Source organism: Aspergillus aculeatinus (assembly GCF_003184765.1).
Source record: "Aspergillus aculeatinus CBS 121060 unplaced genomic scaffold BO66scaffold_5, whole genome shotgun sequence".
Lineage (NCBI taxonomy): Eukaryota > Fungi > Ascomycota > Eurotiomycetes > Eurotiales > Aspergillaceae > Aspergillus > Aspergillus aculeatinus.
Genome location: NW_020291474.1, coordinates 755,528 through 772,501, shown reverse-complemented (window position 1 = coordinate 772,501; position 16,974 = coordinate 755,528). Strand labels below are relative to the sequence as shown.

Sequence of the window (16,974 nt, the reverse complement as noted above, 5' to 3'; positions counted from 1 at the left end):
GACTGGAGACTGGAGAGGGGGAAGGGAGGGGGAGGGAGAAGGAGAAAAGAAAAAGAAAAAAAAAAAAAACAGAGCAAGCAGGCACCCTGCGGGCGGCAGTGAGTGAGTGGGTCCCGTCTGGGTTGAAACGGTCGGGAGACCGAGTCTCTGGATGGGACGTTGCTGCTTGCTGCTGCTTGCTGGTCCTGCTGCTGCTGGTGTTCGAGAGTCGTCTATAAATAGATGGATGGATAAGCCGAGGCTCTGGCCCGGTCAGACTTGATGATATGGGTTTTTTGTGATTGAGGTGAGACGACATGATTCAGGTAAGTGTGTCTGTTGGTGTGGTTGGTGGCTGATTGTCCATGGATATTGGATGCGAAAGCGACAGAAAGAGTGAGTAAGATGGAATCAGTTAATAGAATAATCAGAGACAATCAATAAAGAAATAATCAATAGGGATGGAGATTAATCTGCGTCATCCCTGTTCGTGCAGCACCGGTTCCTGACTAGCCTGCCCTGCCCCCACTTTCTTTACAGAAAAGAAAGAAAAGAGAAAAACATCACCTGAGGTTACGCAGTCTCACTGATGTTCATCTGTCTGACTCAAGACTCAGGACTCAGGACTCAAGACATAAGTTATAGCTATTTAGCTATCTTCCTACCCTTGGGTTGATTCATTCAGGGTTGAGTGTTGTAGCCCTGCTCCTCATCTTTGGGGCCAATGCGATCGTCCGGCTCACTCACCACTGGGCGAAACACCGTCCAATCCTCCAACTCCCCTGAAATACTGTTGTAACTACTGTCGGCATCTTGGGGGCCATCCACCCAGTAAAAGCGTCCGTAGAGTTCCTGTAGCAATTGTTAACCAGGTCGGTGTCCTTGCAGCAGTTCTTATGCAGGAACCAAAGGAGAGGAGAAGCAGGAAAGGGAACCGTGGGACTCAAGGGTCTTTCCTCCTCCTTTTGGATCCCAACCTCCTTCCTCCAACTGAATCACTCCATCAATCAATCAATCAATCAATCAATCAATCAACAAACAAGTCTTCATCTCGTCAGGCAGATACTCCAGGACATAATTATGGGCTAGTAGTATTTCGGTTTCATTCTTCCTCTCTTCCTTTTGGCCCTCCTTTTCCTCGTGCTCTCTCTCTCTCTCTCTCTCTCTCTCTCCTTCCTTTCCTCCTTGGGCTACTAGTCCACTGGGCTGCTCTCTCCGCCCTGACAGGGACTGTTTACTCCTCGTTCTCGTCACTCCCTCCCACACGCGGACCCCCCCGACCACAACGTGCTGGGCACTCGTGCTGGCGCTCACTTCTTTTATTCTAATCTATCGATATCACAATCGTTGGATTCTCCGACCGCGACCTCGAAATCCAAACTCTGAATGCTCCAGCTCCACTGTAAGTTGCTCTACACGCGGGCTAGTATTGGTCTAAGCTTGCCCGCCGGCGTTTCATCCTCCACTGTTCGCCCAGACACTACTACCTCTACCTCTACCACTACCACCACTACCTTACACTCTCACTCTCTCCCCTTCTCTCCCTCTCCTGATCTTGGCTGTTCCTTTCCCTCCCCTCCCCTCCCCTCCCCTCCGTCCTTTGCTCCTCCTCCTTCTGGCTTCCTGACCTCTTCCCTCTCGTTCTTTCGTCGTTCGTATCGCATTCTTCCCTCCTCGACCCCTCGTTGCTTTCGTTCCCTTCACCTTCCTTCTACTGCCGATTTGATATCGTGCACCACGGCTATCCTTTTCGCCCCTGAAAATTGACATCGCCCCTCGCTCAATTAACACTCGCGCAACTAGGTCGCCATTCGTTTGTGCCTTTGTGCCTTCCCGCCTTCTCGCCATACCCTCAATTTCCCCAGTCCCGTCTGCGCGCGTATCCTTCTCTCGACAAACGTCACTCACCCACCCTCGACGCACCATAGCTGTCGCTACCGTTTGCGCCTTGTCACCCAGTTCGTCCGAGACGACCATCCGCGATTCTCCTCGACCATGCGATAGTGCTCCGGCAGTCCTTTCCACCCCCAAGATCAATCTCCGTCCTCGTCCCTACGCCCGCGTGCTGACCTAGGACGGCTGGCCATTCCCGTAGCTTCTTCGGCTGGTATCATCGAAGAACACTCCTTCCCTTCTCGCCTTTCGCTCGTTTGCACGCTATGCTGGCTCCGAAGCCCCCTGTGGACTTGGAGGGCCATTGCTCCGTCATCTATGATAACACTCTTTACGCTTACTCCGCCAATGGCTTTGTGTCGATTCCTCTCGAACTTAATGCGACATGGACCAACCTGACCATGGGAGAGCCGGTCTCCAATGCGGCATGTGTGACGGGTGGTATCGATGGAGACGAAGACCAGCATGCGCTCTACGTGGTCGGCGGTTCCGGTTCTCAGTCCGACCTTTCCGGCCTACAGCGTTACTCCTTCCAAGACAAAAACTGGACGGCTATCCCCCAAGAGAACCTGGCCAATCGAACTCGGCACCAGGCGGTCTATCTTTCTAATTCTTCCAGCATTCTGGTCTACGGCGGCCACACCTCGGATCAATCCGTCGCCTCGTCAGATACCTTTGCAGCGTACACCACGTCCCCATATGTATTAGACGCCTTCTCAGCCTCGAATGCATCTCCAGCCTACCATCCTGTATTGTTGCGCTGGAGCGATAGCGAAGCGGTCCTGGTAGGCGGCACGACCACCCCGAAGGGAGTCCATCTATTCAACCCGACCCGTGGCTGGTTTGACTCTAATATTACCCTGGCCGATTCACTTTCCAGCGATGTCCAAGCCGCCCTTTTTGAAGGAACAAATGGTACCAAGGTTCTTGAGGCTTTTGATATGAGTGTATCGCCAAACACAGTCTCTAGCGTAGAGCTAGTCAAGCCAGGCGGTACGCCTGCCAACCCCGCAATCGCCTTGACGACCAGTTCTTCGTCGAGTAGCCAGAAGAGAGAGGATTCCTCGAGCGATTACCCAACGTATTCCAGCAAACTGGCCTCCTCAACCACGAGACAAAATTATTCCCTAGCGCAGGGTGAGGATGGACTAGTTGTCATCTCCAGTGGAAGCGGCACAAGTTCGCTTGCCATCTTCAACCAGACCGCCAACAGCTGGGTGAACACCACACAGCTGTTCTATGGGAATGAGTCGGAGCAGCAAATCCTCGGATCGTCGACGCACACGACATCCACCACTGCATCGACCAGCAGCTCCTCAGCCAGCTCCGCGAACACGTCGTCCAGCGCTGCTGCCGGCGGAGGCTCATCGAGCAGCGACATTGGAACCATTGTGGGTGCTACACTCGGTGCGATTGTGGGTGTAGGCGTTATCCTGATCCTCATTCTTCTCTGGATCAAACGCAAGAAACAAAGCATCAAACTAGCCCAGGGTGGCGACAAAGATCGACTCAGCTTCCAGGATCGGGGAGTAGAGCCCCTAGCACAATCAGCGTACCCCATGGCAAAAAGTCCCGCCCCCTTGGCTGCCGCCTCCGTCGACTCCCTAGCGATTTTCTCGGGATCAATGAGCGATGAGAAGACACCGCGATCTGCTGGAGCGCGCCCCCCCTACGCGCAAAACACAAGTCCGTTGAAGCCGAGTCCGCTAGTGACTGTGCAGTCCCCCGACGCCTCTCCTAGTACATACTCGCCGAGTGCGTACTCTAGTGCTGCCCTTGACAAAGAGCTGTCCGTCAAAGAATTACACCCCGGGGGCAACCCCGGCGATCGGTTAACGAATGAAGGGTGGAGTCGGTACTTTCAAGATAATAGTGCGACGGACCTGGCCGGAATGCAGCCACAAACTCTTCAGCCTCCTGCTCCGGGGCTGAGGAGCAATCGAACTGACTCCAGCAGCACCGCATGGCCAATTAAGCTGACGCCCCTCAACTTCGGGTTCTTGGATGAACCCAAGCCACTCGGAGGTCAGGTGATCAGCGGCAGTCCGACCACCGAACATGCATCGTCGATTATTTCCTCCGAAGGTCGACAGATGATCATCCCCGAGAGTCAGTCCGCCCGCATCTCGACCGCTTCCTCCATTGGCGACGATTTGGAGAACGATCCGCACTGGCAAACACGCAGCTGGATGGGCCGCCCGCCCAGCAGCACCTACAGTCGCAGCTACTATAATCCCAGCACTCGTGCGCCTTCCATGGCACCCTCCATGGCCATGCCCTCTGACGGTGATTCCCGTCTCGATCCATCCAGCGCTTACAACCACCGTGGATCCAGCATCCTCATCCCCGACAGCCTGGAGCCGATGCCGGAACACGAGGAGCCCGGGCACAGCGGCAGCGGCCAAAAAGCCAATGTCAATTCAGATATGAGCTGGTTGAATCTTCACGGCGACAAATGAGAATGCCTTGACATATCCTCTATCTCTTGTCCATCGACCCACACTCGCCTCTCCGAGCTCCAATCCTCTCTCTTCCGCCCTCACTATTCACCGCCCACTTTGCATCACCGGCCCCTTTCGGGACCTTCCGTGTAAAAAAGTTTCCTTCCCATGACCGCACCCGTCTATCCGCCATAGATGGTCTGTACAGCTAGCTGCGCTCGTCTTTCTATCTCTTTTTCACGTCGACTCTTTTCACTCTCATTCCGCGCTTGTTGTTCCCATCTCTCTATATTATGTCTAATAACTAGACCCATCCATCTAGCGCCAATCATTGATCGAACCTCGTTGATTCTACGATACCTCTCTCTCTCTCTCTGTGTGTGTCGCTGACTATACTCCGTCCCACCATCATATTTACCGTTCATGCGCCCATCAGCATTATCCCTGATTCCCAGTTCTGTTGTGTCTTCCTCTCTATCTATCCCTGTGTGTGTGTATGTATATGTCTACTACTCTCCATATGCCACATAACTTGTCTGTGTTCTGATGTGGACGAGCTGTTTTGCTTTCTGGTTTGTTCTGGATAGAATCATGTTGGGCATGGGTACGTGCCGGGAATGGAATAATGCCCAGTTAATTCTTCCCCTCCATCTACACCACGAACTATGTGCCTACTGTAGATCGGTCAGTCGATATTGACTGAGCCAGTTCCTGGTAATCATATGGAGTAATTCTCGAACACAATGATAGACCAGATTGCCCCAGCGTCCGACCAGCCATCCATTATCGATACGTAACTAGGTCTTACTCGGTTGGAACCGTCCAGCCAAACGAACCCTAATTCCAACCGTCCGTCCCGCCCAAAGTGGATCCTACCATAGTCATTGCCGTATAACGGCAAAACCTCCCCCCCACTCAACAAGAATAGTCAGTGTGGCCGAGTGGTTAAGGCGATAGACTAGAAATCTATTGGGTTCGCCCGCACAGGTTCAAATCCTGTCGCTGACGTTTTTTGGTTGTGGCCTGTTTTTTTTTTTTTTATATTTTTTGGGAGGATCCGATTGTCGTGCAGTATAGAGGCAGTAGGGGATGGGGATTTGATTATTGATAGCCTTTGGAGTGATCATCGCCCGGGTCGAGTATATCTCATCTCTTTCTTGATAGGGAGCGGGTAACTTGTAACTTTTGTAGTACACGAGCAGGTAGGTAGTCGGTTGATTCTTGGGCAATTTGGGGTTGGGTTGATCGCGTCGGTCTGGGTGTGTTGTTGATGAGGATTCGTATTCGAAGTAGTATGGCTTTTGGTGGTGGTGGTGTTGTTGCTGTGGGCAGGAAAACAAACCAGTTCCGGGCTTTTTTTGGGGGGGGGGGGGGTTCTTACAATGGATGGCAATATCGGCGGGATTGAATTCCAATACTAACTAGATGTTAGATGTTATTGCGGCAGCTGCTGCCTTGTTGTTCATGGTGTCTTGTGCAGTACTGTACAGTACGGCTAGCAGACATCCAGCACAAGTAGAGAGAAGAAAAAGTGCCGAGTACAAATCTTGTGTGTCGGACTGTGAATGCAGAATTGAAAAGGTTGGATTGCTCTCATTACCTATGACGCTGGCTGAATATCTGAATATCTCTATGCGATTGTTCTATTTTACATGTCACCCCGCCCGCCCACCCACCCTCTTGCCCCGACTATCCATCCAATTCCCAAAGTGAAGCAGAACCCCCCTTCGCTATTTTGTTGCTCCCGAAATCCATACCGAAAGAAATCCCAAGACTCCCGTACCCGTGAAACCCTTGCAAAAGGAAAAGGAAAACTTAAGCGCCAGTCCAGACCAGACTCCATATCCCAGAACACCGGTACGAAACCATATCAAAATCACGTTAACTCCGTCCGCAGAATCCAAACTTCGAAGAAAAAAAAAAGGCATAGGCGAAAGATGGAACCGACTAGAGAGTCAACTCATCCCGACTATCGAACGCCGCCTTCAGCACATCCTCGAGCCGCTGCTTGAGCGAGCTGATGAACCCCTGGGGGTCCTCGGTGGGCTTGGGGAGGTCCTCGTTCTTGTTGCTGTTGTTGTTGTTGGACGTGGACGCCGGCGGGGAGAGCAGCAGGCCGTTGTTGATGTTGTCCAGGTCTTCGTCGTTCTCAATGTCATCGCCGATGGAGTCCACGGTTGGGGTCAGGCTGTTGCCGTCGTCGATGGCCGGGGTCCAGTTGTCCTTGAAGTTCTTGTAGTAATCCGGGATGAAGGAGTGGGCGTGCGCGTGGGGGTCGGAGTCCGAGTCCGAGTCCGAATCTGTTTCGGCTGGGGTGTTTGCGGCGTCGTCGTCGTCGTCGTCGTTGTCGTTGTCGGAATCGGAATCTTTGTCCGAGTCATCGGTGTGGGAGGGTTGAGGCTCCGTGGTGGCTTTCCAGTGACTGAGCTTGGAGAGGCTGGGGAGACCGATGGCTTCGAGAAGGCCGTTCAGTAGGCCCTTTTCTTCGTCGCTGTTGGGGATCTCGCGCTGTTGGGGTGGATATGTTAGTGAGGGAATTTGGGGGATTTGGGACGGGAGAGCGTACCGGTGAACGGGCGGCCAAGGCCATGGGGGAGACTCCGGATGGAGTGTTGGAGCCGGGGACAGGAAGTGCCTGGATGACGGAGGAGAAGAAGAGGCAGGCGATGAGGAAGCAAGCCAGGGAAGATGCCTTTGCGAGGATGGCCATTGTGATTGATTGATTGGGGGATTGGGGTGGATTGAGTGAGATGATGTAGTTTGGAACGAGCTAAGAATGAAGCTGATCAATGGGGCGAGAGGCTTGAGAGATTAGACTCTGTGATGATGAAGCTGAAGCTGATGATGATGATGATGATGATGGAGAAGGAGTGACGACGTCGTGGTAGATATAGTTTTTGGGATCGCCATGAAGAGCCCTGGACGAAGAAGTCTGCCGCCCCCTGGAATGTTGACGGCTGGGGAAGCATCGCGGGGAAATGCCACTCGGTTGGCTCAAATTGCACTTTCGGACACATTCCTGACCATCAATCGGGTGGCCGGTCGTGATTTCGCGCGCGATGGGCCGAGTTATTCGGAATCTTGCCGACGGATTTGAAACGGAGAAGAGGCTGGTATCTACACCTCCCGCCAGGATCTCCTATAGATCCAGATGCCTTCCAAACCGAGTACAGAGACCCCTACCCTCACGTAGACCGACTTGAAACCCGACAAGGGCCTCGGAATATCTGCCTCGTTTCATAGATTGATCTGAGACTCGGCATGCGAGGCTCGGGTCGTGGACCATCACTCCTCGAGTCGGCGGACGCGCGGATCGCGATCTCACATTCCAAGCGGCCGGCGATCAACATGCCAGAACAGCTTCCAAGAATCCTCGCCACTCGCCACGATTGTGATAAGGGCTTTGCCAGCAGTCTGCCCTCTCCTGGAATGTGTGTCGATAAGGGCTAGATCGCACCCGCCACATTCCTGGTCAGGGCAAGTTGGTATAACGCAGCCTCCCGGCTGCCCACGACGCGCCTCGGTATGTGTTCATCTGCGATAACAGCGGTGGTTGGTAAAACAGCCGAGTCGATCGGATCTCCATCCATGCTGATGGCGATGGTGGACCGATGCTGACAATCTGTCATGGACTCATCTCGGCCTGGGTCCGATGCTTCGAGGAATGGAATGCGATGCTTGCGGGCTTCGCTCCTGTCGATAGAACCCGCATGCGTCCCTCTATCATTCTATCAGACAATCTTCCCGCCAGTTTCACGATCGGCTTCAACACTTCCAGATGCAAAAGTATGATGGGGATCGCGCTTACCCCACAGTGGTCGACCCCAACCCCGCCAATTTCCCCCCGCGCTGGATTCCATGGCTTCCCACGCGTCGCGAGATCCACGACCCATGCAAGTCGTGATCACCGGATTGGGGTAGGAAGGTAGAACAGAATCAACCATGCCAGGGTTGCAAATAGCCTAGCCTGATAGCAAGTGAGACTTTGCTTGCACTAAGTCCGCATGGCTGAGCTAGCGGTGCATGTCTAGGGTGTGGTGCGCAATGGCCTCACAGAACTGGTATTTCGGGAAGCATGGCGTATTATTGTGCAGGAGTGCAAAGAATGAATGCGTTCTGAGTGATGAGATGTGTCAGTTGAGAGATAATCAAAACTGAAGACGATCCAAAGACTGACGCGATCGAGTGGTAACGGCCGTTTAGACATACCCATGTGTGCTTCTTGTCTCGGACTTCAAGAAGAAACAGTCATCAGTGTAAACTCAGTGGCTGCAACAGAGACATCGCAGAGGTTCTTTGTAGGTACGTACAGTCGCGTCCTCGTGTTCAGACTCCGCATAGCACGAGTTAGTCTGAGGGAGATGATATGATATGATATGATATGATATGAAATGGCGAGAATATGAATAGCTCGGGCGGTCCAGCAAGCAAACAGTTACAAACAGTTGACCTGCGTATGACTTGCCAGACAACCTGCAAGACCACACCCTCCATACCGTGCGCCACCGTATCAACTGCGAAGCGAAAGGGCGAAGCATGACCCTGGATTTCCGATAACCATGCCAGATCATGGCCGAGTCAAGCTTCTCTCCAATCGAGCTCCCCCGCTAACGCATACCACGGCAATGACAACGAGCCAAGTGTCCTCCCCCCCCCGCCTCCCTTGAATCAACCTTACCCTCGCCCCCGATCTAGAAAAGGAAAGTGAGATGTAACGCTGTGGATGTGTACTGCACTGGACGAGACAAATCCAACACCACGAGCGATTTACAAGGCTTGTTGCGCGGTGGCTGCTTACCCTGACGACGCCATGCGCGGGCTTTTGCGTCTTCCATCTACCCAATCTCGGAATCAAGTCGTCATCCTCGAGGGCGGGATGATGTCTGTATCGTCCTGTCGTAAGGTGCTCGACGCAACTAGCACTGACTAGGCATGATTTTCCCTGCAGGTTTACTTTGCGCGCCGCAAGTGCGACTCGATACGCTGCTGCGCCGTCCTAGACGCACGAGACCCTTTTTCTCCGCACTCGAGAAGAGGAGAAGGCTGTTGGGCTACGGTGGCTGACTGAGTGACTTCCTTTTCCTCTTCGAATGTACTGTATACATGCTGAATATGCTGCTTGCAGTAAGAGAGGAGGGGCGGCGGCAGATGTTACGAGTCAGCAAAGCTTATGTTGCTTTTACTTGGCCCCCCAAGAAGTCGACCCTACAGCAGAGAGACATCACAAGTGCACACGTAGGCTCTTTCCTCCTGCAGGGCAGTACGTACTTACTTCCCGGCTGAGGGGGGGCGGCTGTCCGAGATAGCACGCCTCGTTATCAACCAGCCCACTGGGGCGGACAGAGAGCAGCTTAGCTTCGAGATTGGGGCTCCCCTATGTCTCCTCCTGAGCAAGCCTCACAAGTATCCATATCGTACAAGGAGCGAGGGGGAAGGGAGCATCGAGGAGTCCCGAGATTGTCCTTCCATCCAGGCAGAAAGATATCGATGAACAATGCGGTAGCGGTAGTTGATACCAAGTTGAAGCCGCCGGTTTCTCCTCTCTCCCATCACGCAAAGCGACAGACAGATCCGACGGAGCGCCCTGCGTCCCCATAAATCCGCCCATTTTAGTGCTAAGTTACCTCCGTAGTCGGCGCCAAATAATCTTGTTCTCTTCCATCCAATCTTCCCCCCGCCAGCCCTAATAATCGAACCGCTAATTGGAGTCCCACTCATTCGTAGGCGTCCACGTAAACTGCCATGCCCCGAAAGCATTCGCTGTCGAATGTGAGTGCTGGGGCTGGTTTCGCGAGGAAGAGATTGTGCAGCATACCGTTCGCCCAGAGAAACGAAGTAAACAAGATAAGAGCAGGCCTCCACCATGGCGAATCAAAGCGGCAATGCTGAGGGGGAGGGAGGCCAAGGGAAACAAGAATTACGCAAATTGGCGCTAGATATGATACCAATCTCATCATCTGCGGCTGTAGGAGCGTTTCGTTAGTAGTCTAATCGTGGTCCCTGAAATAGAGACAAGCTCCGTCGTCGTCGTCGTCGTCTTTGATGTCGTCGTCGTCGTCCTCGGCACTGCTGTTCTCGGCGCCGAACATGCTTATTCCTCTTCGTGCATAACAACTTACCCCATGTCCAGGGACTGTGTTCTCTTCGCAAATGCTTCTCCATTGAGATAAGTTATATTTGGCTTACGTGTGTCACTCACAAGATTCAACGGACTTAATTCCTTATTCAAGTCATCTCTTCGTGTTTGCGATAGCATTACCTACTCCAGTAGTGTCAAACCCACATGATGTTCCCATCAAGCAGCATGGGCCCTGTGAGGGCTGATATTAGTCCATCCCCTCTCGTTTACACCCAAGTAGTCTAGACTAGGTAGAGCGAAGGCAGGGCATACACCAACCACAGATACGCTCGCCCTGACCACCCTCCTCTCACTAGTAAACCCAGGTTAGGCATTTTCGGGACTAGTGTCCGGCAAGACGCAAAACCCCAAGCGTGTTATTCTACTCAGTATCTTCCGGCCATGCAGAAGGAGAGGAAGAGGGGGGGAGGAAATGAATCTAATTTTCTACCGCGCGGCATGTCAAATCTCGGACCCCACTGAGTGACGTCTCTGCTTACGCAGCCCTGTGTGAATTGTGGATTTTAGTTGACCCTAGTGGCTTTTTGTTCTGCTCAGGATTTTTTTCTTCTCTGTTTTGTTGACTGCTGTGTTATGATAAGGTAGGTAAAGGGGGTCGGTCGGTGGTGGTGGTGGTGGTTGTTGATAGTAATGATATCAGGCCACATGGTTGGAAAGGATCAGCTGTATACCAGGGCTTGTTTACCCCAACTTTTTGGATGTTAATCATTCGGAACATCCTTTCGATCTTTCCCACCAGGTAAAAACATCACAATCAATTTGGATGAGAGAGAGAAAAATCATCAAGCCCTCGAACAAAAATCACCGAATTTCCTGCATGCTAGACCGAACCGAGCCCCCCTCTCCTCCCTCCGAGCCCAGCAAAGAGCACTAGCAGACTCTAGGGTAAAAGCCAAGCGAAGCCCAGTTTTCCCTGCACTAGTGATATTCTACCCACTTGGAGAAAGAAGCCAATGGGACATGACTGGCGGAAAGCATATGCGTGGGTCCGAGATTCTGGAAAAATTTAATTCCCAGGAAGAAAAAGAAAATAAAAACACAAGAACGACGACCCTGAGCTGGGAATGCAAGCTCGCACTCGTATTCTGTTCGGGGATTGTTTGAAGTGGGCCTACGTAATAAATCCGACCAAGCTACGGTTCCCAAACTTTCTTTTCGGACCCTGAAGATCTCAGGGCCGAGGAGAGTCAAGTGTTCTGAGGACGTACGTACGTGTATTGTAGACTCCTTGTAGTGAGTGAGTCGGAGGAGGCCTGAGCCTGTGATTGATGATTCCTGTAGGAATTTCTTCTACTCTTGTTTCCTTTCGGTTCAATGGCAGAGTTCTGTGCTTATGAAGGGACGAGACTAACCCCAACCAACCAACATGTTGACATTGGCAGATGTGGTATCGTCCCTCACGGTGGTGAACCATGCACTTCCTGTGTATCTACATCCGAGTCGCCCTTGAACGACCAATATTGATCCAGTCGCAGTAAGGTCCAATCCGATCCCGCTCTCGTGGCGAGTCCAGCACCCTCTTCCCGATCCGGTATCCGTGACGACTTCAAAAAGTAGGGTTGTTGATCTGGCTAGACCCCTGGACCTCTTGGATTGTGCACCTACTATGGACGTCGATCTGCGAATCATCAAGTCTTGACCTATCTGTCTACTGCGTCCGCACTGCTCAAGTTAGTGCCGCTCAAAGTCATCACCACCCATCAACCACGAGACGCACTCGTGATCACTAGTTCCCATCCCGTCTCGGCTGTTTTGTCTTCATGCGGAGAGAGAGCGAGCGCGAGAGAAAAGGGTCGTCAACAAACCCTGCAGTTCCGTGGCTTGTCAGGCCAACCTTAAATCCGAGGGGTGCACACGCGTCCCTTTCCCCTCTCTCCGTCTGTTGCGGCGCAAGCATGTAGTTAGTTAAGTTGGTGGTGGCTGTTAGGGCACGGGATTGATGTTCTCCGAGACGACTCAAAATGAGAGAAGACTACGGAGTAGTCTACAGTACGTCTCTTCGTTGTACTCCGTCAGTCTCGAATCTCACTCGAACATAACGTCTCATGAACACCTGGTCGCTTCGCTTCGATCTGAATCATTGTCTCAGCCCGGATATTGCTGTCCGTTACCCTACACCGTTTTCCACATGCAAAAGACATTGTTGGCGGTTCCCTCTTGCTCCGGAATTCCCGACAGAAGGGAAAGGGAAGAGCTAGACCCGAGCCAAGACACGACCAAGACAGAAAAAAAAAAAAAAAAACAAACAAAACAACCGCGTATCATGACTTACCGTTTCGTACACTAGAGACACACATCGCCCCTGGTCCCCTCCGAGCGCGTCGTTAGTTCAGTGGGCTTTAATCTCCAGAGGCTTGGCTCCGTGCTAGTTCGGGGTAGCACCGTAGCAGAATTCGAAGTTGAGGATTAAGGGTCCATAGGGCTTTTGTCTCTCTGGCCTGCCGCCTGCTTCTTTTTGGGTGTCTGTCTCTGAACTTTTTTTTTCTCGGCACTTGTCCCACTGTTTTTGTTTTCTTGGTTCCAGTGTTTATTATTGTTTACTTTTGGGGTAAATCGGATTGTGAGGAAGATGATTCGTCGGCTGGCCGACGGGTGGGAAAAGGTTTTTTGATTGTGTGTGTGTGTGTGTGTGTGTATCTGTAAAGTCAATTTTCTGATGGATTGGATCCTCGTTCCGAGTCTGTCTGCCAGTATACTCTAAGCAAGTTGAATAGGCAGGAAAAGTTTACTGCAGAGCCAGCCAGGCGTTGACAGTTGGGTCGCGCACGCCTTCCGGGTAAAATATTATACGCAAAGTTCCGTGCCGGGTTGGCTGTCCAGGGGCTCGGGACCTGGGAATCTATGGGTCTGGGTCGCGGTCGCGGATCCAGGGACCAAAGATGGGATTTTGCGTCGTACGTGCTCCGGTACAGTATATATGTAGATACGGGAGGCGATGTATCTGGATGAGCTTCATCTAGTTATGACAACGAGTACTATCAAAGTAACCAGTTCTCTGCTGTTGAGTCAGCGGTTGTTTCAACTAGTGGGCGGGAATTGCCAGGAATAGAGAACTACTACGGAAGGGTCAATCAGGGTCGTCGTCGTCACTTTTACTGAGTACTCCGTAGTTGTGTCTGATTATGCACATACGTACAGTACGTACGTACCCGGAATCGAAACCGGGCTTGGCGGTCTCGCTTACAGATCGTCTCAGTCTAGATCAGGAACAGGGTGCACCACCGTTTGCTGCGATCACCGAAATGGAGAAAAATGATTGAGTCCTAAAGTGGTTAAGGTGAAGAAAGTTAAGGGAGTGGTTGGAGCGACATCTGTCTTCAGAAGAATCTCGTGAAGATCTGCTCTGGACCGTTGTTTTTTCATGCTGCGTATCTCCATCTTAAGCAGATTTCTGGTCCATGGGAACCAAAACCCTTGACCGGGAAGGGTTTTCGCCTTACGGGTACCAAGCTTACTCACTTGCCGCTTAGTCAATCCGGCGTTTTGTCTGCTGCCAAGACATTCTGGCAGATCTTCTTCCGCTTCCCTTCTTGTTCCACGAGGATCATCTCATCATCATTTAATCATGTGAGTTCCCGAAGCGGGAGAAATTTGCTTTCTTTTCCTTTTCTTGGGACATTGGCTGGGCATTAGTCTCAGGTACTAGAGGATGTCATCCAGATTATCACCGGCGTCAATTGTTCGTTGAGAAACAGTACCGAAAAAAAAAACAAAAAAACAAAAACAAAAACAGGCTGATCTACAGCGCCTCGGTTGGCTCGGCAGCGGGCGCATGACTAAGTGCCGATGATGGAGGGTTTTGTCTGGATTTTGCCCGGCTATTTGCTGTAAGCGATTGATGGGTACATGGTGGGTTTGGTTCTTTGATTGTTATAGTTCCAGATGAGGGAAGGGGGACAACCTGACCCTAGATCTTCTTTTCTTCCACAATCTATAGACAAGTGCCACTCGAGTAGATTGTGTACGTAGATAGTGTCTGCCACAAGTCTTGGTGCTGTAGGGACTCGTATACCCTGCGCTAGCTCAGCCACGCCACCTCAGCCTGCGGGATGGAGGTCATAAGGTCGGACCTTATCATTACTGTTAGCCTTTCATTGTGAATGCTCGATGGCTGTTGCTGCGATCAAAGGGTCATGAAGCAAAGAGATGACTGTATACCTTGTAGTAAGCAGTTCCAGCACCCAGTCTCGAAATAACCCCCCCAAGCACCTTCGCCCTATCCATGTCTCACTCTCGAGACATCATCGGCAAAACTCAGGGTCAGGATCAGGGTCAGGTTCAGAGGTAGAAAATTACTCATCGGTATACTCCCAGCCCGACGGGCGCTTAGACTAACAGTACGCATACGCGGCTGCGTCAGATCGCAAACCAAAAAGGAACACCAACACAGTTACTGATTGAACGGCCTTTTCCCTCGACATGCTTGGCATCGCAGTTAGTTTTCTGCTTCCCGGGTCCAATCCCTCGAAATCTAGCCGCTGCTGTCAGAAGCTGCGCGGCCCTGCAGATTAGGTAGATTGGAAGCTGTGTGGTCCCCCGGGGGGCTCTTCTTCTCCCCCTCGTTTTGAGATCCATGCCCATGCCCATGCCATCCAAGTTGGCTATGACATGCTTCCGATGACTAAGATCTTCAATTCACCGGAATCATGGATGGTCACTGGGTCCTCCGTACAGTACCACACATTGACCTACTCCGAAGTTTTGCCCCGGATAAAGATTGGAAAAGCGTATCTCGGAAGACAGAAGTGTCAAGCTTTTACGGAGTACAATAACTCGTACATGTGTGTACTGTACATGCACTGTGCTCACTGTACCCACCAGCGGATGTTCATTAAACCCGTGAGGGTGGCCGTTTTGCGTCACCTGTCTCCCCGATTTGCACAGCACAAATGTCAATTATTGTCAACGATTCGAGTCCCTAGGCATCAACATTCTTGAATCTCCTTGGATCTGGCCAATGGTGGTTCTCCAGGGCCCTGGCGAGGAGATTAGTCGGGGCTCGGGGGGGGAGTTAGCGAAGGGCAGGAGAGAGGGGCGGACTACTCTTTCCTGACGTTATATCCGATCCTCTGACGCGTCTGATGGATCAAGAACCGAGAGAGGTTTCCACAGTTCCTTAGTTTTGCTTCTGGAGATGAACTACGTAGTAGTTCGTACAGATGGAAGACGCAAGCGAGGGCTGAGACGATCAATCACCACCACCAGTGCACTGCTGGTTGGGATTCAGGGTCCAAGGGGAGCAAGCATGTCTGCCAGCTTGGAATGAGCACGAGGAGCGTGTATGGTATATAACATAGATGGGCTATTGGGTGGTGCGCATCCAGCTACCCTAGCTGATATTCCCTTGAGATGTTATCTACATCTACTAGTCTACCTGGCGAATACAAGGAAACAGACACCCTCTCAAAGTGATGCAGCAGCTAATTGTGATTGAGGAAGAAGGGGGGGGGGAGGGGGGGCCAGCGCATGGCGCGTCGGAGCCCCGGCCAGATGGGGCTCCGGCGACGTTTAGCCAGAGTACACGTATGCATGGATTAACCATGATTGACCAAAGTTCGTGTTTAGCCAGGAAGCCAAGCTCGGTTTAGCATTTTTAGCGTTATGGAACACTTCGATGGAGATTTGGACATGTGAGGGAGATTTGAAAGAGGGAGGGGGGGGCCCTGGATTGTTCGTGGGTTGCTTGGTGCCTACTGTGGTTACTGTACAGTACACGATTTCCCTTCTCGACTGACAAGGACGATCAGGCAATCCGGCACCCGAGATGGAAAGACATTACTTGTCATGATGAAGTCATTTGCCCATAGTGAATGCATTTAGGGATGTTGATTGAGACACAACAGTCAGATGATATGAGAGGGATATATGCATGCTTTGCAGCCGTTGGGCGCTGTCATCTGCTCACCAGCAGGAGTCAGCAAGCCGGGGAGGGGGTCAAGAAACCATTGTCGTTTTTGTCATGATCACAAAAGCGCACAGTAAGCGATGACTTTTCCCCTGGGGTTATTATTAATAGACAGAAAGAAAAAGTCCCGACCGGAACTGTGTGCCTCGCCGCCGCTACTATTGGAATCGAAGCTATTTCCGGTTCTGGGTGGGGCGCTTTTCCAGAATGTCGGGATAATTTCAAGGTTCTTTGGAGCTTGCGAAAGATGGAAGGGAAAGGGAAATTTAAGATACGGATGGGGCTAAGGTTGTCTGCGCTATCTGTTGATACGCGTACTGATTAACCCCGTTCTTCGAGAACCAGAGAACCGAACAGATTGAACCTCTCTTTCGAAGTTCTCAGTCTCCCTCTTCCTCTCTCTCTCCACATCATGCGGACAGTTAACCGAGTTTCAAACACCCTCCCATAGAGTTCACTCGTCCGAGAGTTTCATCGCAAGATTTAACCTCCGACCTCCGATCGGGGATCGGAGAAGAGTACCACAAAGGGACATTTGAGACGATCCCGGAGGTGAAGAAAATCAGCTCAGATCTCTGGTACTTTGACACCGTGTGCTCTCGGAGAGAAAAAAAAGT

The 16,974-nt window shown here is 51.8% G+C and overlaps 5 protein-coding genes and 1 non-coding gene across 6 annotated transcripts; 3 read left to right on the top strand and 3 right to left on the bottom strand.

Moving 5' to 3' along the window:
• The first annotated feature begins 765 nt into the window (after positions 1 to 765).
• Positions 766 to 1,401, top strand: BO66DRAFT_179090 (uncharacterized protein). The gene has a single exon (XM_025642361.1). The coding sequence runs from the start codon at positions 876 to 878 to the stop codon at positions 1,305 to 1,307; it is 432 nt and encodes a 143-aa protein (XP_025507881.1). The 5' UTR covers positions 766 to 875; the 3' UTR covers positions 1,308 to 1,401.
• Positions 1,402 to 2,047, bottom strand: BO66DRAFT_179091 (uncharacterized protein). Its single transcript, XM_025642362.1, has one exon. It carries the CDS (start codon positions 1,954 to 1,956, stop codon positions 1,495 to 1,497), a length of 462 nt encoding a protein of 153 aa, XP_025507880.1. The 5' UTR covers positions 1,957 to 2,047; the 3' UTR covers positions 1,402 to 1,494.
• BO66DRAFT_179097 (uncharacterized protein) lies at positions 1,924 to 4,413 on the top strand. Its single transcript, XM_025642363.1, has one exon. The coding sequence runs from the start codon at positions 2,139 to 2,141 to the stop codon at positions 4,329 to 4,331; it is 2,193 nt and encodes a 730-aa protein (XP_025507879.1). The 5' UTR covers positions 1,924 to 2,138; the 3' UTR covers positions 4,332 to 4,413.
• Positions 4,414 to 5,240: 827 nt separating this feature from the next.
• On the top strand, positions 5,241 to 5,321 carry BO66DRAFT_t43. The gene has a single exon. It is a non-coding gene; the product is annotated as a tRNA-Ser (tRNA).
• Positions 5,322 to 6,260: 939 nt separating this feature from the next.
• Positions 6,261 to 7,023, bottom strand: BO66DRAFT_459788 (uncharacterized protein; the record flags this gene model as incomplete). Its single annotated transcript, XM_025652269.1, has 2 exons — positions 6,261 to 6,821; positions 6,880 to 7,023. The coding sequence occupies 2 exons, from the start codon at positions 7,021 to 7,023 to the stop codon at positions 6,261 to 6,263; spliced, it is 705 nt and encodes a 234-aa protein (XP_025507878.1).
• Positions 7,024 to 10,011: 2,988 nt separating this feature from the next.
• On the bottom strand, positions 10,012 to 10,402 carry BO66DRAFT_435041 (uncharacterized protein; the record flags this gene model as incomplete). The annotated part of the gene is made up of 3 exons (XM_025650820.1): positions 10,012 to 10,073; positions 10,235 to 10,276; positions 10,327 to 10,402. 3 exons carry the CDS (start codon positions 10,400 to 10,402, stop codon positions 10,012 to 10,014), a joined length of 180 nt encoding a protein of 59 aa, XP_025507877.1.
• Between the last annotated feature and the right edge of the window lie 6,572 nt (positions 10,403 to 16,974).

Excerpts from the sequence above, each read along its gene's own strand:
- BO66DRAFT_179090 (XM_025642361.1), top strand. The coding sequence starts at position 876 with ATGCAGGAACCAAAGGAGAGGAGAAGCAGGAAAGGGAACCGTGGGACT.
- BO66DRAFT_179091 (XM_025642362.1), bottom strand. The coding sequence starts at position 1,956 with ATGGTCGTCTCGGACGAACTGGGTGACAAGGCGCAAACGGTAGCGACA.
- BO66DRAFT_179097 (XM_025642363.1), top strand. The coding sequence starts at position 2,139 with ATGCTGGCTCCGAAGCCCCCTGTGGACTTGGAGGGCCATTGCTCCGTC.